General features: G+C 42.2%; 1 protein-coding gene across 3 annotated transcripts in view; it reads left to right on the forward strand.

Annotated features, from left to right (window-relative positions):
* Nucleotides 1-24,252, forward strand: part of nr3c2 (nuclear receptor subfamily 3, group C, member 2) — a 136,991-nt gene that overhangs the window by 93,752 nt on the left and 18,987 nt on the right. For 2 of the 3 annotated variants that reach the window (XM_084075938.1, XM_084075939.1), the window contains exons 5-7: nucleotides 975-1,313; nucleotides 5,472-5,616; nucleotides 14,473-14,603. In XM_084075938.1, the coding sequence (XP_083932064.1) occupies nucleotides 975-1,313; nucleotides 5,472-5,616; nucleotides 14,473-14,603 (615 nt within the window). Of the gene's footprint in view, nucleotides 1-974; nucleotides 1,314-5,471; nucleotides 5,617-14,472; nucleotides 14,604-24,252 lie in introns of those variants that run through there. The other variant, XR_014602061.1, reaches the window with a different exon arrangement.

Genomic DNA, 24,252 nt, shown 5'->3' on the forward strand with positions numbered 1-24,252 from the left:
GTGTGTGTGTGTGTGCGCGGGCCTATGTGTGCATGTATGCAAAGAGAGAGTGTGTCTGTATGTGTACACGCATGGATGCACAACCAAATTTATAGCATACCTGATGCATCTCAAGCTAGAAAATGTGGACCCTGGAAATACATTTCCACCAATATATTTTGGATACTTTTTGGCCTCTCAAAATAAAAGCCTAATATTTTCTACCACACATCCAAAATGCAATTACATATGTCCATTAATTTCATCTCCTTTAAGTGTCTCTGCTGCATTGGAATGCATGTTCATTTACACAACAACATACTCAGGACTGAGTGCTGTGTGCTTGAGGACACACACACTAGTACTGTATATGATTATTGTGACATTATTGAGCTCTTGGTTTTACTGAAATTTTGCGGACCAAAATTTGAGATGGACGGCTTCCCAGCCCTTACTCTCATATCCTAAAATGCTCTCTCATTAAAGTTATGACTTCCCTGAAAATAACAACTTCCTTGCAACAGGAAGAAAACTGATTTCCTTTGAGAGTCTTGTCACAGCATATCGCATACGTTGAACAATGTCACCTCCAAGTGGATGGTATAAAACATATTTAGTTACAGTGTATGGACATTGATTGTACAGTCTTTGGAGACTTTGTAGGCCTGCCAGACAAATCGGATTGCATGCCATGAAACCCTTCCTCTTGTGCCACCCGTACGTATGTCTTCCTCTGAGATTTCCTGCTGTCTGTCTCAATAAAGGAAAATAACTAGGGGGAGAGAGCTACCCGATCTCCATTTTAAACAAATTATACAAATATGATAGACACATTTGCATGCAGCCTTTATCAGAGCCACTAACTGTCCTCAGTTAAAATTAGATTTCTATGTGTGTCACCATTTCCTCATCGTCCCAGCTTTGATTAACTCTGCCACTGATCTCCGCGAACGTCATCAAACTGTTAATAACATGCATCATAACTGCCCCGACAGCACGGAAGTCTAAGAAGCTCGGCAAGCTGAAGGGGGTGAACGAGGACCTCCAGGGATCCAAAGATGCCCAAACGCCTGGCGGGGGTGGCAGTTACCTGCCCTCAGAGAAGGAGCTGAATGCCGGCGCGGGCAACGCCCTCGTGCCCCACCACCCGGGAGTAGTCTCGGCATTCCCGCCACCCTCCATTTGCAACGTGCTGGAGCTGATAGAGCCCGAGGAGGTGTTTTCCGGCTATGACAATAGCCAGCCGGACACCACAGACCACCTGCTGTCCAGCCTCAACCGCCTGGCGGGGAAGCAGATGGTACGCATGGTCAAATGGGCCAAAGTACTTCCAGGTTAGTTGACCGATCGCTCAGAGCGCTATAGGACCATGGCCTAGTTCAATGTTTCCCAACCCTGTGATGCCATTAACTTACTGGTACTATAGTAGTTGGAGAGCACTGGCCTCTATGCTGTGTGTTAAGAGTTATGTGTTACATCACTGTCTATGTCATCACTGAAATAGAAAAAAAAAAGTCCTGTCCTACCAAACGTGTCGTTGGCACAAAAGATAGTAGTAATCTTGTTTGAAAGGAAAACAAATCACTTTAGCCATGATCTGTGATCTTGGAAGACACACATATAAACTGGTAAATGCTGTATGCCGAGATAAGTCTGTATATTCTTCCCAATAAAAAATGTAAAATAAAACACTAAGTTGCCAACATTGGACACACCAAATATCACGTTTAGAAATGATTCTGCAAAGCTTTAACAAGATTAACGACTGAATCCTATTTTGAGCGTAAACGTTATCAAGATTAACGTTTTCCCAATCCACACTCATCTGCAACAGCATCATCAGACGGATCTATCTATCTATCTATCTATCTATCTATCATCTATCTATCTATCTATCTATCTAGCTAGCTAGCTATCTATCTATCTATCTATCTATCTCTATCTATCTCTATATATATCTCTATATATACGTATATCTCTATACACATACATACATATACATATACATGTATACATACTGTACACACTCACACACTTTTTTTTAACACTAATTCTCACCTGTAAATCAAATAGCGAGAACGAAAATCTTTGCAGAGGAGATAAACAGGTTCCACTTAAACTGTTAGTCTGCGGAAGATGTATTCAAAGATGCCTTGCAGGTATCTCTTTGAAGCCATTTGTTTTGCTGTATTGCAAATATTTGATACCTCCACGGTGTCTGCTTGCCATATCCGGACGTAGAAATAGAAGGAGGGAGCCAGACAGAAAAAAAGGGGTCCATGGCATTAAAATAAGCTCCTCTGCCTGAATTCAGTTCTCATTTGGGCTTAGCGATAAAAATTCTCAACTCAATACATGACCATATAGGCTCGGAATCATTGGTGGTCGGTCACATAACAGCTACCAGAGGTGATGCCACTAATTAATTACTTTCTCCAGAGAGGGGGCAGGACTAATTAGTGAAATCACCTGGTGTTATGCTGTGGTTGGAATGAAGAGCAGAGTGCACATGGCCCTCCATGGCAGTGGTTCTCAAACTCTTTCATGTCAAGGACCCCCAAAATGATATGTATTTGGCTGCGGACCACCATCTCAAAAAACAATTTGAGATTTAAAATTCTCAAAAATAGCAGATCTATATCTGCTATTTTTGAATAGCCAAAGTATAAAATATGGTTAAAGTGGTTAAAATGATTGTGCTATATTAACTAATTTTGCTGGGGACCCCCTGGCACCCTCTGAAGGACCTCACTTTCAGAACCAATGCGCCATGGTACATAATGCACATCTATGGTGGTAAATCATCAGTTCTCAAATGCACTGGTTCTCAAAGTTTGGGGTCCAGGGGGTTGCAGGGGGGCCCGCAGCAAAATGACTGATAGTTAGGAACCAAATGGACCCGTACAGATCTGTAACTCTGAGAGTTATGGGGGTCCGTGGGCCTAATATGCATACCAAACTGGGGGTCCTTCAAATTAAAAAAATTAAGAACCAATGCTGTACAGTAATGGTTCTCAACTTTTGTCCCTGAGGAGCCAGAGTGTGTGTGTTTTTTTTAGCTGTCTAATCAGATAATAATTTAGATGTGGGACATCAGGTGAATGCAATTAACTATCCAGAAGAATAGGAAATTAGCAGTGGCCTAGATCCCCAGAGCCCCAGTCTGTAGTAATTATATATTTTTTAAATACCTGGGGAGGAATGTCATATAATGCATAGATATTTAATGTGAACCTTTATACTATTATCATATCTTCTGAGAAATAGAGAGAAATCTTTTTCGTGAAAACGTTAAAGCTCTGTATTCTAGACCGTTTGTTGTTCAATAACAGGGGTCTCCCCATCTCAACAGCTCTTTAATAAACACAAAATACATTTTCAGGTAGGTTTCCAATTTCATCCAATCATGAGAGTACCTATTTATCAGCTTCAATGTTTCAATCGTGTCTGCTAATTTCTAATTTGTCATCACTTCCAATTTCACTTGTTTATCATGTATCCTGTATCCTGTATGAGGTCTCTCTCCTTATTGGATACAATTGGTATCCCGACCTGGAAATGCATTTTCTGCTTACTAGAGCTGGAGAGACAGGGAGACCCCTGTCACTGAAAACTATCAGCTATCAGAATAGATAGAGCTATTTAACACTTTAACCATTAAGACCTGAGGCCACGTCTAAAAAAATCTAAATCCTAACAATTTTTCGGAAAAAGACATAAAAAAAAAATATTTCACGATTTTTCAAAAATAGCAGATCTACAAGCTCGTAGCGCGGCACTTGGTGCCGCGCTATGAGCTTGTATATCTGCTATTTTCGAACAGCCAAAGAAATCTAAAGTGACACAGATGCGTTACAGGTCTTAATGGGTTAACACTAAAACGTACTGCACCTTTCATCTTACTAAATGTCGTGAGCTTGTAGATCTGCTATTTTCGGGCACGTGACACCATCGCAGCATAAATCCGGCATTATAGAGTCTAGGGCATTTCTATACCTACAATTCTACCTGTAATTTCACTGGAGAATGGAGAGTGACAAAGAGAGACGAGTTGGTAGTGAAGGGATGACGTGCGTGCCTGCTCGTGGTTCAGACAAATTTCAACCCTTGACCGGGTTTGTAAACACACACTGGATTAGGTACCAGGAAACGCAATAAGTTTGTATTCTAATAACTATCCAGCCTGTGTGCCGCTGATCCCCCTCCCCCAGGCAGTCCCCAATGGAGTGTTGAGGGACAGTCACTTGGTTGTAACGGGAGGCTTCATTACAGCCAATATTGCATAGCCCACATACCTCTGCCACAAATACATATATAAAAATATGTGATATGCGACACAGCAGGTTTGACAGCGACGCATCGGTGACAATTGACGCGCACGGACTGAAATAGTCTCCTAAGCCTTGATAAGTCACTAGCAGCGTCCCCAGCTGGCCTGCGCTGTAGCACGAGGAGGAGGAGGCGTTTTCTTGCCAGCCGAGTTTGATTGAGACTTTGGCAGGTTTCCTATTCCCCTCTATTTATGGAGCTCCCGCAGACAACAGGCCAATAATTGGAGGCCTTGGGGGGATTCGCGTGAAACAAGGACGGGTGAATACTCCTGAGTCCTTATCGTGTCTAAACAAATATTGGCACAAAGGAGTCATCGCGCAACGCCGGGCGCACGCAGACGCATGTACACGAGGGACATATGTACACATAATGAGTGCATGTGCTAACTTGCACACAAGCGGGCAACTACACCCACTCGGGCGGGCGGGCGCATGCGCACGCACGCGCACGCACACACACACACACACACACACACACACACACACACACACACACACACACACACACACACACACACACACACACACCTACACCCCTACCTCTACATTAGGTGAATGCCTTGCTAGCTTGCACACAAGCACGCAACTACACCCACACGTGCACATGGGCGGGCCCGCGCACGAGCACACACACACACACACACACACACACACACACACACACACACACACACACACACACACACACACACACACACACACACACACACACACACACACACACACACACACACACACACACCTAAATTACATTAGGTGAATGCCTTGCTGGTTGTTGCCTGAGCCAACCATACTCAAACACGACACAGGACCTACAATGGTCTCCTCATCAGCTCTTATCTTGTGTCTCCTGTTTCTGTGTGTCTGTGCAGTTTTCTGCCGATATTGTGTGTACATATTTGTATTTGTGCATGTGTGTCTGTGTTTGCTCATGCACCCGTACTAGCCTCTGTATTGTATATATGTATCGACGAAGATCTTTTATCTTCATCAATATTTTTGAACTTACTGTGTAAATATTTTACTACTGTCATTATTCACATTCTTTATATGTACAAACCTAACTTGCCAATAATACTTATAATCCTGTGTGTGTGTGTGTGTGTGTGTGTGTGTGTGTGTGTGTGTGTGTGTGTGTGTGTGTGTGTGTGTGTGTGTTAGGTTTCCGGGCCCTGCCCATCGAGGACCAGATCACATTGATCCAGTACTCGTGGATGTGTCTGTCGTCCTTCTGCCTCAGTTGGCGCTCGTACAAACACACCAACGGACAAATGCTCTACTTTGCCCCAGACCTTATTTTCAACGAGTAAGTCTGCATATCCTATACTATAAACCAAAACCTTTCTGCCAGGGCGCACCTTTTATACCCAAAAGATCCCAGGCACACCTACAGTATATATACAGTGTATATATTTGTATATTTTTAGTTTTACACCATGTGTTTGTGTGTGTGTGTGTGTGTGTGTGTGTGTGTGTGTGTGTGTGTGTGTGTGTGTGTGTGTGTGTGTGTGATATATATATATATATATATATATATATATATATATACAGTATATATATGCACTGTAAAATCTTGACGTTACTCTGAAAGTGTAAAAATGTACCCTTATTCTGCTGTGAACCTGTGGGATGTTGTTAATTTGTAATGCTAATGAGAGAACTCTGTGTGACATCACAAAGCCATTAAGCTGGAATCCCACTTCAAGGTCCTACACAGTCAAATCCACATTTTTACAATGTGTTTAGGTTCTTCAGGGAGCTTTTGGGGTTAAAGTAACAGCAGTACGAAAGGTAAAAGCTACCAGTGAAAATGCCTGTTTAAATTATCAGATTATTGGAGGATCTGTGTATGTCATTATTAGCTCCATATATTCAAGTCAACCAATGTCAAACCCGAGGTGTGCACGCTATAAAAACACACCTCTCTGCTTTCCGTCCGTTACGTGTACTGAACGACTTAATGGCTGACTTCTGGTATGGTCCACGGGTGACAATTTCTGCCAAAGAATACCAATAAAGGTTTTGTGCATTTGGTGATGGTCGGTTGTGTTGAAAAACCTTCTTAAAACACACTTTCTCTGAGATACCCTCCCCATACCCTCCCCACCCTGCAGCGCCTATCAGAAAACCCTTCACATCCACTGTTATCGCACAGCATATAGCCTCCCCACCCACTGTTATCGTACAGTATATACAGTGCACAGCTCTCGTGTGCGGGCTGAATGGAAGGAGAGGGAAACAGTGACGCCAGATATATATGTTATCCATAACCTGGACATACAGTATTTATTCATAGACTTTGTGTGAAAAGATCAAGTGACCAGAATACCGTGGTGTTAGGAATACAGTTAAATCTCTGGCAGCTTACACTGTGACAGCGGTTGTATGGACCAGTGGAGGACGGTTAATCAGACGTTGTCTATAAAAGCCATGAAGTCAGAAGTACAGTATTTGCCATGTGATGCACTTCATCTGACAGCCGAATCAGGATCGGTGGCTAATTCAAGGGAGCAGGAGGGATCAATCAATTAGCCGTCCCTGCTGGCTCTGTAGGGACGGGGCAGTGACACATAAACAAAGTCAAGCACTGTGGGCGTGGCCAGTCTGTCATTCTGTCTGGCTGATTGCTGTAAATTGAACCAGTGCCAATTCATCACCTATTGTTGAAATGCAAAATGTATACAAAAATATACTATACTATACTAAACAAAAAGTTATGAATTATATATCAGTACTTTGTGTGAAAAAGAAATCCCAATACAGATGCAACTTCTATACCCCCAAAAAATGACACAAAGTGATTACAATCTCTTTCCACAAATATAAAATCGCAGATGTTCAACGTTTACGGCGCTGAGTTGGCTCTAGATGGCGTGTCTCCGACGTTGAAACTGTTTCTTTTCCATAACTCTTTCCTAACTTAATATTATTAATACAATTTTTTACTTTGTACAGCATATCTTTTTTTCACCAAATTATGGAGTCATCAATAAGAGTATTGATACTTATCGGCATCTGTAAGCAGTATACTTATAATCCTAACTATACGTCATATACCCGTGTCCCATGTTATCGCTACTCTCTTTCCCGTATGCGTCTCTCTCCCTCTGTTCTTTTTTAATCAAAGCAGAGGAGCCATAGAAATAATTAACTTACTAATAAAAGAAGGAGGTAGCTTGACCCACTCTCTCCTCTGCCTTCTTTTGCTATGGTTACAGAGTGGAGGTCACTCCATCCTGCCATCTCTTTTTTCCTGTGGTTTACAGACTGTCGGTGAGGTTTTGCACTAAGGTTTCAGCCCAGAGGTCCCTAAAGGTGTCACTCTCTGTTGCAAAAGGAGTCAAATCACAGCAAACAGAGGGGAGCAGGGGGCGGCTTGTCAAGCTGGCAAGCGTGCTGATTTGAAAGTCCACTGGGTGATGTTTAACCCATTAAGACCTGAGGCCGATTCTAAAAATGTTTTTTGAAAAATATATAAATATGTATATTTTTTCAAAAATAGCAAATCTACAAGCTCATAGCGTGGCACTCGGTGCCGGGCTATGAGCTTGTATATCTGCTATTTTTTAATAGCCAAAGAAATCTAAAATGACACAGATGCGTTCCCGGTCTTAAGGGGTTAATGTTCCGTAGGACATGTGGAGGAGAGAAAAGTGTCTTAGATGCTCCCATATATTTATTAAAGTCAGACGACACCCAATGTTACAACCTGCAGAGGTGGTTGCACCTGCAGCAGATTCTGTCTGTTTTTTCATCCATTTCCAAATATGCATTTTGAAACTGCGCTCTATTGATATTGTTGATATTATTAAAATAGTTTTTTTCTCGCATCCATCTTTCGTAACTGAGGGTGGTCATTGAGGGGGCTCAACGCCCCCTCGTGGCGCCGGCCATACCTTCATACATTACTTTTAGGCCCTGTGACTGCAGCGTTAAAATCATACTGTGTACCATTAGTAGTCTTTTTGGTGACACTTCTGGTAGCTCCACTGTCATTACAGCATCTATCTATGGTCTGTTAGAACTGCCATTCTCAGAATTCAGTTGGAAACAAAACCACAGAAGTACCACTCCAAAACAAATGCAGCAGGGTCCTAGCGCCAAGGATATTCCAGAAAGCAACAACAATCGTATTAACTGTATGTATGTATTAACTTTAAAATACTTTTATTTTAGTTAATTAATACACAAAGTTAATTAATTAATACATTTCTGGTGCCTCATTTTGGCACTCACACATACACTTGTGAATAAAAAATGGTGTTTTGAGAAGTTGTCAAAAACACATTTACATGGTGGAATGGTGAGTGTGAAAAATATACTAGTCAGAAGTTTATATAAAAAATAACAGTATGACTTTGAGGATAGACTTTTTTTTCCTTTTAGTTTGTATTTTTTAGGGGTAGGTGAAAAAGTTTAGTTACAAAGGCCAAATGTTGGACAAAAGCATGCCTTCTACTGTAAAGACAGACACGCACACACGCACACGCACACACACTTATTCGCATGGCTGCATTTTTGGTTCACTAATGCGATTATTTGGTTGAATGGTCTGTTGACCAAGTTTGGTTGACTGCTCAACCAATTGATTCATCGAAATGGACCTCATGGAGATGGACATGAGTTTTTGTATCTTAAGAGCTTCTTGAATGACTAGTCGTACAAACTGCATTCAACAGGGAGCTTCATTTACTGAAAGAGCCATGATGACAGTTAACTACTTAACAACTTGATAACATTAACGACACCCGCACTCACCAACATCACCACTAGCCTTCTTTCCTTCCACAGTCAATGTGGGCGCTCAAGCTATACAGTGCAATTGAATATTTACCCTTTGCATTGATAAAATACCACTTTCCCTGCAGGGTATTGAGGGAAATAAGGAGCATATTATTTAAACTACTGCACCATTTTTAGTCAGTCACCGTCGACCTACAGCCAGCCAGTCAGAGTATTCATGGTAATTACTTCTCTTACAGGCAGAGATGATGGTACTTAAAAACACAGTTACTGTGTAGACTATAGTCGCACAGCCCATTCCCCCAGTGCTCCCTGAGGAGTGAATGCTTTTGCACCTTCGGATGGCTCCTTAATCGCGTTGTGCACAGTTGATCAAAGCCTGGAAAGGGCAGTCAATGGGCCACATGATCCGTTCTAATGTATTTGAACAGCAGAGCGTTTGGAAGAGCAGTGTGCATACAGGGGCTTGTGATTCCTTGGGGGTCGTTGATGCACAAATGAAGCTTAGGCCAAAAGGTATAGCGCTTAAGACTCACAGGCAGGTACAGTAGAGTAGACCTGGTTTGTACAGTTTGATGAGTTAAGTTGCATTGGTTCTTTCTAGAAAAGTGCTGCAGTGGTAGCCTATATGGCAGGTTGATGGATGGCTTTGGTATTTGGTTTGACAGAGCCGACGAGATGTGGACCTGCTGGATTGAGTATACTGGCCTGTATGTCGGTCACTTTTTACTCTGTGTTCTGTCAGATTAGCCTGACTGTGACTGGCTGGCCTGGCAAAAGTGCATATATAAATACACTTTGTTGTTGTTGTTGTTATTAGTAGTAGTAGTGCTAGTAGTTGCATTCATCCCTCCTGCAAAAGTACTGCTGAACATTCTTCCTTGGATGTTATAAAGTATAATATAAAACTAGCTGTCAGACAGTTATTTGTATCTTCTGATGACGGAAGAGAGCAAAACATGTTGATGTTGTCTTGGTCTTTACCATCTTCAGATTCTGAATCTGAGTTATTGCCACCATCAATGTAATCCAAGATGAACGAGTCCATAAATTCTCCTCTGTCGATGATTCTACCGGCAGCTGAAAGTTTGTTTATAGCATGTGGCAACAGATTGAGCTTCCTCCATAGCCATAAGTAACCCGAGAGTAAACACACCAGCAAGCCACGCTGGCTTATTTATGGGCGGTACCACTTGGCCAACATTAGTGGACAATAGCGAACAATAGCCAATGAAATCAAAGATGGTAATCTATCATTCCCACGCCATACCCTTTCCAAACACAATGAAACAGCTTAATTTCCTGACAAATTATAGGTTTTTAGTGAACCTTGCTTGAACTGTTGTTTGTTATATTGAGTGTTTATATCTTTTTTTTTACTTATGTAATATGCAAAAAGAAAAAACACTTAAATTTGCGTGATTGCATGGCTGCCAGGTTGGATCACCTTCCACCACCCGTCACATATTTCTGAATAGTTTTCGTCTGGCAGGAAGCAAAAAAAGTGCTGCAGTGAATCAGTCATTAATTTAGGCCATCTGTACTGTCTGGCCATCATTATGCAAAATATATACATTACATTGCAAAAGCAGTTAGTTAATAGATTAGCTGAAACTGTCTGGCTGCCTGTGTGCCTCTTACTTACTTTTCTATTAGGCAATCTGTCTTCCAGACCTTTGATTTGTTGACTGGCCCGGCAGACATCAGCAGGTTTAAAAGTCCATGGTTTTCCTGGAGACTAGTCATCTTCAGTCTTATTTTCTCTCAGCGATTGAGAGAGAATGGTTTAGAAGACAAATGTTTCATAAACGTCACAGTAACCCTGCCTAATTGAGTCGATTAGCCAATGGTGTGAGGTAAATGCATGTAATAGACACACAAAGCCCTCTAAAGTTCTGGGCCATAGGAGCATAGGGCCCTGATGTTTTACCTCTGCCAAGTAGGTTATGTTTTCATCTCACCAACTTTGTTGTTCAAGTGAGTCACTCTTACACAGTTGTAATGAATAAAGTATGTATTTGTTTTTAAAGCTAATTTATAGGCCAGGTTTAGCTTTATTCAGATAGGAGAATGTTGAGAGACACAGAGAGAAACTGAGAGAGGGGGAGTGTCATGCAACACATGTCTCTGGCCAGAATCGAACCCGGGGCATTGAAGTTACAGTATGTGGTTAACACACTATCTGTTCAACTACTGTACATAATGTATTTTATTCCCACACTTCTTATCCCATGCCAACGACTGCAGCATATGGGAAGATAAAGTGGAAGTGTCACTGAAAGCTGCATCTGGTATAAAGCTTGTCGCTTCTATTTCTTCATTTAATCAAATGGCTCAAAATACGACCCTGTGTCTGCACTATTATTTTGCTTTTGGATGTTATAGGGATTTGGGGAATGGTCTGTTAACTGCTGTGCTGTAGTAAGATGATGTTGTGCGGCTCTCAACGTATCGTACCATGACGCGATGTGAGCTTGTAGGTCTGCTATTTCTACGGAATAGGGATGACAAGGTTACTGTGGTTAACTACTAACAATATAACAAACAACAAAGTATACCATTAGCATCACTAAAGCAGGAGAGATGCAGGATAAATTCAGGAAGGGGCCATCTGTAGCTAGCACATATTCTTACACTTTCAGAGTTAAATTAACACTTCAGATTTTGTTGTGCACTACATATAATACTATTAAATGATAGGCCCAATAACAATAACAGTAATCATGAAATAAGCCTCCATGTGTTCATGTAAAACAGGTACCTCCGTACATCTCTACCTTCTATAATGTTTTAAAGTAAAACAAGGTACAGGTGAGTTTCGGAAAGAAAGAACACAGCATAATCCACCATTTCCATTCCCCCAAAACAAACGCAAGCTACTGCATATGAACAGATACTAGCTAGACAGTGGCTGTGGTTTGGATGGTTTATGTGTGGATATGTCTCCCCTCTCCTGAGTCAATACTGCCTGCTATTTCTGAAAGCCAAAGGTAAAGCTGAACTTTTCTCACTACTTTTACTTCTGCTTTCTTCTAAGTCCGCCCAGCTCACTGCTGCTTCCTGGATCTCTCACCATAGCAACAGAGGGAGAGAGAGACAGACAGACCGACAGACAGACAGACAGACAGAAAGTGTGAGTGTGTGAGAGAAAGAGAGAAGGAATATGAGAGAGAGGGAGCGGAGTCAGACAGAGAGAGAGAGAGAGAGAGAATGATTGAGCAAAAGACACGGAAAGAGTGAGGTGTGAGAGAAGGTGAGTGAGAGAGAGAGAGAGAGAGAGGGTGAGAAAGTGGAAGAGCAAAGGAGAGAGTAAGAGAGAGAAAAAAGAAAGAGAGAGAGAACGACAGAATGCTGCCAGGTTTCTCTCTCCCAAACCCAGCAGTGATTCAGCAAAATTGATTTCGGAAAAAAAAATGTGTGGAGACTTTTGAAACTCCAGCTCCAAAGTTGTATCAAATGATGATATGCTGTACTTTGCAGAACTGCTCTATCTCTCTCACATACACACACATGCACGCACACACACACACACACACACACACACACACACACACACACACACACACACACACACATACTGTACAGTATACACACGCACACATGCACGCACGCACACACGCACGCACGCACGCACGCACGCGCGCACACACACACACACACACACACACACACACACACACACACACACACACACACACACACACACACACACACACACACACACACACACACACACACACACACACACACACACACACACACACACACACACACACACACACACACACACACACAGTACTGCTTTGTAGGAAAAACTATTTGTCTATTCGTTTTTCGAAAGCAAATAAGTTGTCGCTGTCAGTCACTTGCTCAGTCGGTTACTCAGTCAGAGCTGTACAGCAAAATGAGCATGACACTCTGCTTGCTAATGGTTAAATGGAAACTTGAATCCATCTCCTGCACAGAATATTAAGTTGCGGTGACCTCATAATGACAATAGATATCTTTGAATGATGGAGGTTGCCACGGAGACTAATTTCACCCACTGATTTACACCTGTAAACCTGTGATGAGACAAATACAACTGATTTTTCTGGGCTTTAAATCCAGCTCAGGATCTGTCATCATCTGTACATTCTAATGAACTAGAAATCCCCTAAAAAGGAACAGTCATTCTTATGAACGTAACATATTATCGTTGCTGTCGGGTGAAACGTCATGTCCAAAAACTGTTACTTTTCATGATTCAAACAAAAAAATCTGAACTACAAGCTCAAAACGTGCAGCATCGTGCCACGTTTCGAGCTTGTAGATCTGCTATTTTTTGCTATTTTTGTGTGACACTGTAGTATGATTAAGTACGGTATTCATTTACGAAAAAACATAAAAAGTAAAAATATGGAGATACAAGGTTTCTGCCAGACAGGGACGATAGATAACAGTATAACACTGGACGGTACGGTTCCTAGTGTTGTGTGTTGCACGCCGGGCGGGGCTCTTTCAAGTCAAGCCACACCACTTGCATTTGATTATGCTGTTCTTGACATGACGGTTGATTTAAGGCGGAGAGGTGGCATCCAAAGCCAAACGATTCCACCCCCACCCCCGCACCCCACCCCACCCAGCCCCTCCCCTCTCTCTCTCGACACTGTGGCATCTGCACAGCACATTTCTCATTGGCTGCCATCTCTGACTCCATTTTATTTATTTTAGTTGAGTTTTTCCCCCCCTGTTTCCAAGCTCTCTTAACGTGATTGAGATTCACTTTGCTGATAAAATGTGTTTGTGTGTGAGAGGGTGATATGGAGAGAAAGAGAAATGAGAAAGAGAGAGAGAGGGAGAGAGATGGAGAAAGAGACACACACAGAAATACAGTAGATAGGTTCATTAGTGGACTCAACATACACTATAGACATCTTACACGCAATTATACATGCACTGTGTAATTTGCATAAGTGCATGTACAATCAGTGTGTTTTGTACTTAGATACATATTGTAGATTGACTGGGTTCATGAGCTATAGGATCTATCTTCCATACTGCATCTAAGTGGTGTTACTGTATGCAGTGCTCTGCAATCAGCAGGGATTTGGTATACTGCTCTTAACACAGTCTGGCTGGGACTTTTTTCTCTCACTCTCTCTCTCTCTCTCTCTCTCTCTCTCTCTCTCTCTCTCTCTCTCTCTCTCTCTCTCTCTCTCTCTCTCTCTCTCTCTCTCTCTCTCTCTCTCTCTCTCTCTCTCTCTCTCTCTCTCTCTCTCTCTCTCTCTCTCTCTGAGTTTCTGTAGGAAATTGAGTGTGAGAGTTTATGGAAGAGTGAGTGAGTGGGTCAGTGTGTAATGTATTAGAGGTGAATGAATGAATGACTATATGTACATGGGTAATTAAGCGGGTACGTATGTGTGTGTTTATTTCCAAGGGAACGCATGCAGCAGTCGGCCATGTACGACCTGTGTCTGGGGATGAGGCAGGTCAGCCAGGAGTTTGTACGACTGCAGCTCACCTACGATGAGTTCCTCTCCATGAAGGTGCTGCTCCTTCTCAGCACAGGTAGGCAACATATGCCTCTATTTGTGCGCGTGTGTGCATTTGTGTGTGTGAGTGTGTGTGTGTGTGTGTGTGTGTGTGCGCATGCATTAGCATGCGTGCGTACGTGTGGTTAAATCTGGTGTTGATCTAACTGTGAAAGTGATAAAATGAACTCTTTACTCTTTCAACATTTGGATTTTGGTGTGTGTCTGTGCACGTGTATGCACGCGTACCACAAACGTGTGGATGCTTCCCAGCACAGGGAGGAAAGATGTTTTTTTCTGTGTGTGTGTGTGTGTGTGTGTGTGTGTGTGTGTGTGTGTGTGTGTGTGTGTGTGTGTGTGTGTGTGTGTGTGTGTGTGTGTGTGTGTGTGTGTGTGTGTGTGTGTAGGTAGGTAGCTACTGCAACTCCAAATGTGTGGGTGCAGTGAAATTGGCAGGTGTGCTGGTGCGAGTTCTTATTGTGTGTGTGTGTGTGTGTGTGAGTGTGTGTGTGTGTGTACGTACGTGCATGCACCCCTATCTATCTACCCCCATGCACAGGGGTAGATAGATGGAGGGTCCAGGGACGCGGGCAGAGGCAGCTCATCTTAAGTTTGAAGTGTCAGTCTGTACGGTGCACCGTTGTATAGAATATGTGCACGCCGCTTGCATTGCCTTGGCTGGCTCTCATGAAGCCCTGACTGTAGCAGGCCACAGGAGGATTCCTGTGCAGTAGATACAAGTTCCTTGTGCATACAGTACAAACACGGTGGGAAAAAAAAGAAAGATTTTCATTCCGAGAGAGAGAGAGAGAGGGAACCTCAGTACCTCGATCTGCCTTTCTGTGGGGATGTGTATTTCTTACTTACCGAGGTTCCTCAGAGGGATGCTAGACTCACACATTCAAAACACAAGCCCTGGTAAAAAAGAAAAACAACACTGTCTGTCTAGCATTATAAGTCCTCAAATTTACATGAAATTTACATTTTTGCCGTTTAGAGGATACTCTGCTCCAGACAGACTTACACGACGGGCGCGACAGCAGAATCAGCTTAAACTCCCGGATTGCCAACGTTATATTCAAGTGATAGTACGGAGCCACAGTAACTCTGTGGGAGTGTACAAATGTACCCCTATGGGTCCATTTGGTTGCATTTGTACACTCTCAGAGTTAAATTAACACTGAGGACTTTACTGTCCGCTTGGCTGGTGATGGTGCACTGGATTTATCCAGCCTTGTAAACGGCCACAGTAGGTCTCATGTCCCAAAAGGATTATTGTATAATGAATGGGCTTCCCTTGGTCAAGAGTTACTGTTTTTGTAAAAGACAAAATAGATAAATCTGATAATTACATGTCCAATAAAATACTGTAGCTTATAAGATTTGTATCAAAGACATTTGATTGTGATAGTTACTGTATATGTGTAAATGGTCTGCATTTCTATAGTACCTTTTTCCAAATCGTTTTACAATGTGCTTTTAGATTCACACATTCACACACAGATGGTGGAGGCAACCATGAAAGCACCATCGGGAGCAGTTAGGGGTTCAGCGTCTTGCTCAAGGACACTTCAAAATGAAGCCAGGAAAAGCGTTTGGGAACCTCTCAGTTCCCAAACGTTCACTCTAGCTTCTGAGCCAAAGATACCCCATGAACATTATGCATACTGTATAGGTTTCAAAATATCCTTCAAGTACTTTTCATTTTGCAGGCACGGGCTGCAAACAGCGTCGCCGTTTGCTGCCCATGCCTACAAAATAAGAAGTACCTAATATGGACATTTTGTGAGTGCTGATGATCTTCTTTGCTTATATGAATTCTTCTGAGCCACGCAACCGGTAAGAGAATAAAAGTTGAGATTGGGTTGTTGCTTCAATTCTTGTAAAGTTTCATAATGAGTGGTTTGTCACGGAGGAAGAGGTGATAACATGACATGTCTCCTGTTGTCAGTCCTCCAACATGGCGGCATGGCCGTCAGAAACCATCGACAACCACTCTCTACCAAACATTCCACCACGGGACTCTGTCTGTACAGTATATTGTCATCTTTGTCTTCGTACTGAAGCGTTTGGCCAATGAGCGAGGTGTGATGTATATCCAGTATATCGGTAGTAGCTATAAAGGAAAGGAAATATCTGCCATCAACAGATTTTGTGCCAAAATCTTTTATCCCGTCCAGTATCGATTGTATCATTCCTCGTATTTCCTGACCTTTTTGTAGGGGGAAAGGTTGGTTTGGATCAATATTCCAGTGTGCATAGTTATACGTGCTGTATAGTAGAGTAGGTGTGCAAGCATTGTCCTGATGCATACAAAATTTCAGGTCACTGGGTTCATGTGCAAACAAGGGAGCTCTAGTTGGACTCGAGCCGTGGGATGGTAGAGAGAGGTGGGGGGGTTGGGGGTCTGGTGCGTGCACACGCACATGCATTTGTATAGAGTGGAATAGAGAGGAAGAGAAATGGGGGCAAGAGAGGTTGAGTGAGTGAGTGAAACCAGATGAAAATTGACAGCAAGGGCTCGTGGTGGGAAAGAGACAGGTGCATAGCTATAGGGAGAGAGAAAGAGAGAGAGGGAAATAAACAGAGTGAGAGAGCGTGTGCAAAAGAGAGAGGGAAGATGGCAGCGTAGGGAAATAGAAAGCGGGGGGAGAGAAAGAGAGAGAAAGCTTGAGAGTGTAAACTTTACACTCATGCGATGAAGCACAACTTAGGCTTTACATTTTAAAGCCTAAGTTATGCTTTGTCGCATGACGGGTGACACAGAACAGATTTTCGAGTTAAAATTGTACTTTCTTTAATTGGACTTAAATTTAGAAAAAATAAGTTATTTTTGTGTATTTTGTAGTTTCTAGCCCAAATACAATAAAGGCCTTTTACTTGAAAAAATAAAATCCAACTTGAGTGCCTGGACCTGGAGTTGTTATGCCTTTTTGACAAGTTTTACTCCCTCCTGGACTTACATTTTATAGAGCCTTTTCAGCCAATTTAGTTGTATTATGTACAAGTTCTATGTCTTGTGAAACAGAATATACGGTACAACCAGATGCCCTTATAAACTATTAAGATTTACTTGCAAAGAGATTATTCCTTCCTTCACCTGGAGCTACGGAAGGAGTAAATCCTTGGTGACAGACTGCTAACCTGAGGATGATTCTAAACAAATGGCCCTTTCGAGCGGCGTTTCCGGGTAACGTGATGAAGTTTCAAAACGAACGCCGCTTTCGAGCGCCATTCGTTTAGAAACGTCATCACGTTACCAGTCCAAATATGGATATCGATGTTCGAGAGGATTTCCTCCCTCCGTAGCTCCGGGCGAAGGAAGGCATAATTGATGTGCAAGCAAATCTTAGTAGTATATAATGGTATATGGTAAAATATTTCACAAGGCATAGGTACATAATATAACTGAATTGGCTGAAAAGACTCAAACAAGTCTTAATTTTATGTGCAAGTCGTGCTGTTTCAGCTGGAGTTGAGATTCCCCCATTGAAGTCCATGAGGCCTGGAGGGCGGGTCAGAGAGTGCATCACTGATCACATGACCCCCCCCCCCCCTCTTCCCTTTAGGGCAATAGATAAGAGTGGAACATATTTTTCTAATTTCCACACAGCAACTCAAAAGGTATAGTAATGGCATTGTTCAGTGTTGAAAATGAGTAGTATTCCCCTTTAAGAGGCGAGGGAGACTCTCAAAGACAGCGAGACAGAGTGTGTGTGTGTGTGTGTGTGTGTGTGTGTGTGTGTGTGTGTGTGTGTGTGTGTGTGTGTGTGTGTGTGTGTGTGTGTGTGTGTGTGTGTGTGTGTGTGTGTGTGTGTGTGTGTGTGTGAGCACGCGCGTGCGTTTGAGTGTGCGTGTGAGTGTGCGAGTGAGTGTGCGAGAGAGAGAGAGAGAGAGGGAGAGAGATGGTCCTTCTGTTGCCGTGGCGTCCCTCTCCTCTCCTGGCTGCTCCCCTGCTCCTCCTCCAGAGAGCCCTGCTGTACTTAATAAAGGCCAGCAAAGTGCCAGGCAACACTCCAAGACCTGCTTCTCTTTTTCTCTCTCTCTCTCTCTCTCTCTCTCTTGCTCTCTCTCCACCAACTCCGCCAGGAATTTAGAGGGGAACAGAGTGACGGAGAAAGAAGGGCAAACTCGGAGAGAGAGAGAGAGGGAGAGTGTGATGGAGAGAGAGAGGGGGGGTGGGTGTTAAGTGAGGTGTGTTGGCTAAACCAACCAGCTGTCAAAGCAAGTGCTCAAATCTGCGCTGCTTGTTTTGGTTCAGTCAAAAATACTGCTGAAGTGGAGCTTTATTTGTAGAGCATGTTTGATACACATTACACAAACATTATGTGCTTTAATGTGAAGTGAATGCCTCGAGCACAACAAGAACGCACCAGGAAGGACTTAACCACTTGAACCCTTGCATCCCTGTTCAGGGGAGAACAGAAAGTAGCAACCAAAGCAGAGATTTGGTGTAAAGAGAAAAAAGAGTGCATCAAGTACAGAGCCAACTCAGGTCAGTTTTACAAAGCATAGAGGGTTAAGTGATTACAAGTCAGCTCATTCGGAATAGTCAGAGAAAAAAAAACAATTAAACAAAATTGCTCCCCGGAGCACAGGTCTCCGCCAGGCCAGGTAGCTTATTGTGGACCAGCAAAGTTGAAAAATAAAAACGCAACAAAAATCTTGTCAGGTGGAAATAGGCGTGGCCTATTTGGGGAGTTGCGTAATGATCCAAGGGATCCAAGGGGAAAATTGATTGTGTGACCTACAGCTACAGGCCACAACGTGAATCGGCCTGTTATACTGTAGCACCATGAGGAATACATCGAAAAATGCATGCTTGCATTTTTTCCTTGGCCTAGTGGGAATGTGCGTGCAAAGTTTCTATCAATCAGTTCATGATTTGAGGCATTTTGTTCAAACGGGCCACTCCTGCAAACTTTGAAAGCCAATCAGGAAGGAATATGAAAAATCTGACAGATCTGTCTTGATTGACTTGACAATAGAGATAATGTGTACTAATTTGCCTGATGTTTGGACAAAATCGGTAGGAATAATAAAAATGTGTTTTGCAAAAAATCAGCCTCCTGGTGGCGCTATAACGGGCCGATGTGAAAAATGTTTGGGCTTTGTCATCCCGGGAGTGTGCGTGCACAGTTTCGGTCCAACGGTGCCGGAGATTAGCTGGTCACAGACAGATGGACGGACACACGGACTGACAGGGGCGAAAACATAGTCCCCAGCCTTCGGCCGTCCGTCCTGGCGGAAACAATAATTTCAAAATAAAGTAAATGTTGAATCAAATGCTAATAGATTGGTTGTAAACATGGCCACAGATGCAGTCCTGGCATGTACTGTAGTGGGCCTGCCTTGTCAGGTACAGACATTACTGCATGTCATAATAGGCAAATATTTGGGAAAAGTAGGCAGACATTCGTTGAAGATAGCAGATCTACAAGCTCACAATGCAATGCAAACAGAGGGATGTTTAATGTCATCAAAATACTAATCCGTTATTGTCATATCTTATAGTCATTAAATAGAGTTGCATCTTCCATATCCGTGTGGCTCATGAGATATACCAGGGATTTATAAGCTGAAGGTTTAGAGTTTGGAACTCCTTAATATAATTTTTCACTCTAAATCTAAAATCGAAGAGGTTGATTAAGTATTGCATTCTTACGTGAGTTTTCCATGTTAGTGTGGCTCGAGGTATTATTCAGGCTTTCATAAATAAAAGGTTCAGGGATCAAACCTCATGAAGAACATTATCGTCACTCTAAATTCTAAAAGGTGGGTTAAATATTACATTCTCGGTTGCATCTTCAATGCCAGTGTGGCTCAAACGTTAAATCAGTGGTTTATAAACACAAAGTTTAAGGGCCAAAACTCCAGAAGAAAAAAAGTCACTCCCCGTCTAAATTCTCAAAGGTGGGTGAAGTAATACATTCTCTCTTGCATCTTCCATGCCAGCTAGCATGTGAGATAAATCAGTGATTCATGAACCGTTGGTTAAAGGTTCAAAACTCCCAAAGAACTTTTTCACTCCCCATCTAAATTCTAAAAGGTGGGTTAAGTATCACATTCTTAGTTAATTATTACATTCTCAATTCCATCTTCCATGCTAGCATGCCGTGTGAGTCAGGAGTACAAACCATGGCTCAAATGATGAATCAAGGGTTTATAAACAGAAAGTTTAAGGACCAAAACTCCAGAAGAAAAAAAATCACTCTCCGTCTAAATTCTCAAAGGTGAGTGAAGTATTACATTCTCAGTTAATCATTACATTCTCAATTGCATGTTGCATGCTAGCATGGCACATGAGTCAGGAGTACAAACCGTGGCTCAAATGATAAATCAGGGGATTCATTATCGGAATAATGTGGGTTCAAAACTCCCAAAGAACATTTTTCACTTTCCATCTAAATTGTGAAAGGTGAGTTAAATATTACATTCCCGATTGCTTCTTTCATGCTAGCATGGCTCAGATGATAAATCGGGGGTTTAGAATCTGAAGGTTCTGGGTTCAAAGCTAACAAAGAGCATTTTTCACTTTCCATCTAAATTGTGAAAGGTGGTTTAAGTATTACATTCCCGATCGCTTCTTCCATGCTAGCATGGCTCAGATGATAAATCAGGGATTTAAAGTCCGAAGGTTCTGGGTTCAAAGCTCCCAAAGAGCATTTTTCACTTTCCATCTAAATTGTGAAAGGTGAGTTAACCATTACATTCCCGATTGATTCTTCCATGCTAGCATGGCTCAAATGATAAATCAAGGGCTGAAAATCCGAGGGTCCTGGGTTCAAAGCTCCCAAAGAGCATTTTTCACTTTCCATCTAAATTGTAAAAGGTGAGTTAAATATTACATTCCCCATTCCATCTCCTATGCCAGCGTGGCTCAATAGATGAATCAGGGGTTTGTAAACCAAAGGTTCTGGGTTCAAAACTCCCAAAGAACATTTTTCACTTTCCATCTAGATTGCAAAAGGTGAGCTAAGTATTACACTCCCAATTGCATCTTCTATGCCAGCGTGCCTTAATAGATGAATCAGGGGTTTATAAACCAAAGGTTCAGGGTTCAAAGCTCAATTAATACAAAAGACCACTCCAACAACTAATACAAAATATCTCAAACAATCAATACAAAACTTCAAAGTGCCTCAATAAAAAAACATAAAACACAAACAGTGGTCTAACAAATAAGTCAGCTATAATACTAATAATGTCAATGACATACAACAAAAAATTGCTTTGCTTCGTATGTAAATTTATTAAGCTCCTCCCACTGGAGGTGGGCTTTACCCATGCTCCTCCCCCTCCTACCGGAGCTAAAAGAGGGCGTGAGGAGGGAGGCGGGCTGATCCCACGCTCCTCGCCTTAAAAAGAGCAAAGATAGAGATTTACCAGGACCAAGATTCAAACCCCCAACCTTCCACCTGCGAGGCCTCTCCTTTTCTCTTGCGCCACCAGGCTTTTCACACTAATTAGAAACTTGAGGTAATATTTGTAGTTTAAGGGAGAGGTGGCAGGTCAAAAGTTGAAAGTCTACAGCAAACACCTCTCCCCCTGACAGAATGACTGAATCTACTAGATTCACTGATGATCAGGGTTCATTATGACACAACTTTTTTGAGATTTAGGTTATTGTTAAAAAACATCAAAAAAGGCAACAGATGGTTGGAGAGCAAACAGAGGGATGTTTAATGTTATCAAAACACATATTCGTTATTGTCATATCTTAAAGTCATTTATCAATTTCAGAAGACCAAAACTAGCAGTTTTAATCAAGAGTGTGAACCTGGCTCAGAGTTCAAACAAAATAAGAGCAATACACTTAAACACACAATTGATTATGAATATAAAGACAAAGGCTAATTAACCAATTGTTTATGAGTGAGTTAGTCAGCAGAATCTGTAGAGCAGTGGTTTTCAAAGTGGGGTCCAGGGGACCCTCATGGTTTCTTGAGGGGGTTCTGAATGTCCCCTTACATTTCTGTAACTCCCGAGAGTGTACAAAATGGAACCAAATGGACCCCTAATGGTCCATTTGTACACTCTCAGAGATATGGGGGACATTGAAATTAAAATGTCTTAGAAGTAAGGAGTTGGATGATGGATGCAAACCAAAAGCCAAACAAGCCAAAATGTGAGAGGGGAGAATGAGAGACTCCAAAAGTAATGAAGACTGCTGTCACTATGCGAGTCAGGAGGGAGTGCAGGACAGAAAGACCAAGGCAGACTAGTTCAGATACAAGGGGTTTTCTTTTTTTTATTATGACAAAAAACAGGGAACACAAGGAGCACGAGAAGGACTAGGAGGGCACTTGCAAGTTTCACTTGTAAAAGCACAAGAAGAAAGCCTACACTGTACATACACCGAATCAAGGAGACTAGATCAAACACTAAGATACTCACAGACAACTACATATACAACAATCAACTCTAAATTGCCTGAAACGTACTCCTAACAGGTTTTCGGGGGGACGATTTTGGCCTCCACACTTAGTGATTTTTTCGGATTTAACTTTCGTTTCGGTAGTGACCAACTTTCGTTTCGGTAGTGACCCAATGGTGAAAAAATAAATGTACTAAGTCCAGAGCTCGATGAATGTTAGGGACCAAAAAAAGTGTCACTACAAAGTACTACCAATCAACTCTAAATTGCCTGAAACGTACTCCTAACAGGTTTTCGGGGGGACGATTTTGGCCTCCACACTTAGTGATTTTTTCGGATTTAACTTTCGTTTCGGAGAGTTGGAGTTAACTATTACATTCCCCATTCCATCTCCTATGCCAGCATGGCTCAGATGATAAATCAGGGGATTAAAGTCCGAAGGTTCTAGGTTCAAAGCTCCCAAAGAGCATTTTTCACTTTCCATCTAAATTGTGAAAGGTGAGTTAACTATTACATTCCCAATTGCTTCTTCCATGCTAGCATGGCTCAGATGATAAATCAGGGGTTTAAAGTCCGAAGGTTCTGCGTTCAAAGCTCCCAAAGAGCATTTTTCACTTTCCATCTAAATTGTGAAAGGTGAGTTAACTATTACATTCCCAATTGCTTCTTCAATGCTAGCATGGCTCAAATGATAAATTAAGGGCTTAAAATCCGAAGGTTCTGGGTTCAAAGCTCCCAAAGAGCATTTTTCACGTTCCATCTAAATTGTAAAAGGGGAGTTAACTATTACATTCCCCATTCCATCTCCTATGCCAGCGTGGCTCAGATGATAAATCAGGGGTTTAAAGTCCGAAGGTTCTGGGTTCAAAGCTCCCAAAGATTATTTTTCACTTTCCATCTAAATTGTGAAAGGTGAGTTTAACTATTACATTCCCAATTGCTTCTTCCATGCTAGCATGGCTCAAATGATAAATCAAGGGCTTAAAATCCAAAGGTTCTGGGTTCAAAGCTCCCGAAGAGCATTTTTCACTTTCCATCTAGATTGTAAAAGGTGAGGTAAGTATTACATTCCCAATCACATCTTCTATGCCAGCGTGGCTCAATAGATGAATCAGGGGTTTGTAAACCAAAGGTTCTGGGTTCAAATCTCCCAAAGAGCATTTTTCACTTTCCCTCTAGATTGTAAAAGATGAGCTAAGTATTACATTCCCAATTGCATCTTCTATGCCAGCGTGGCTTAATAGATAAATCAGGGGTTTATAAACCAAAGGTTCAGGGTTCAAAGCTCAATTAATACAAAAGACCACTC

The sequence above is a fragment of the Gymnoscopelus microlampas genome (assembly GCF_963454915.1).
Source record: "Gymnoscopelus microlampas genome assembly, chromosome: 2".
NCBI lineage: Eukaryota > Metazoa > Chordata > Actinopteri > Myctophiformes > Myctophidae > Gymnoscopelus > Gymnoscopelus microlampas.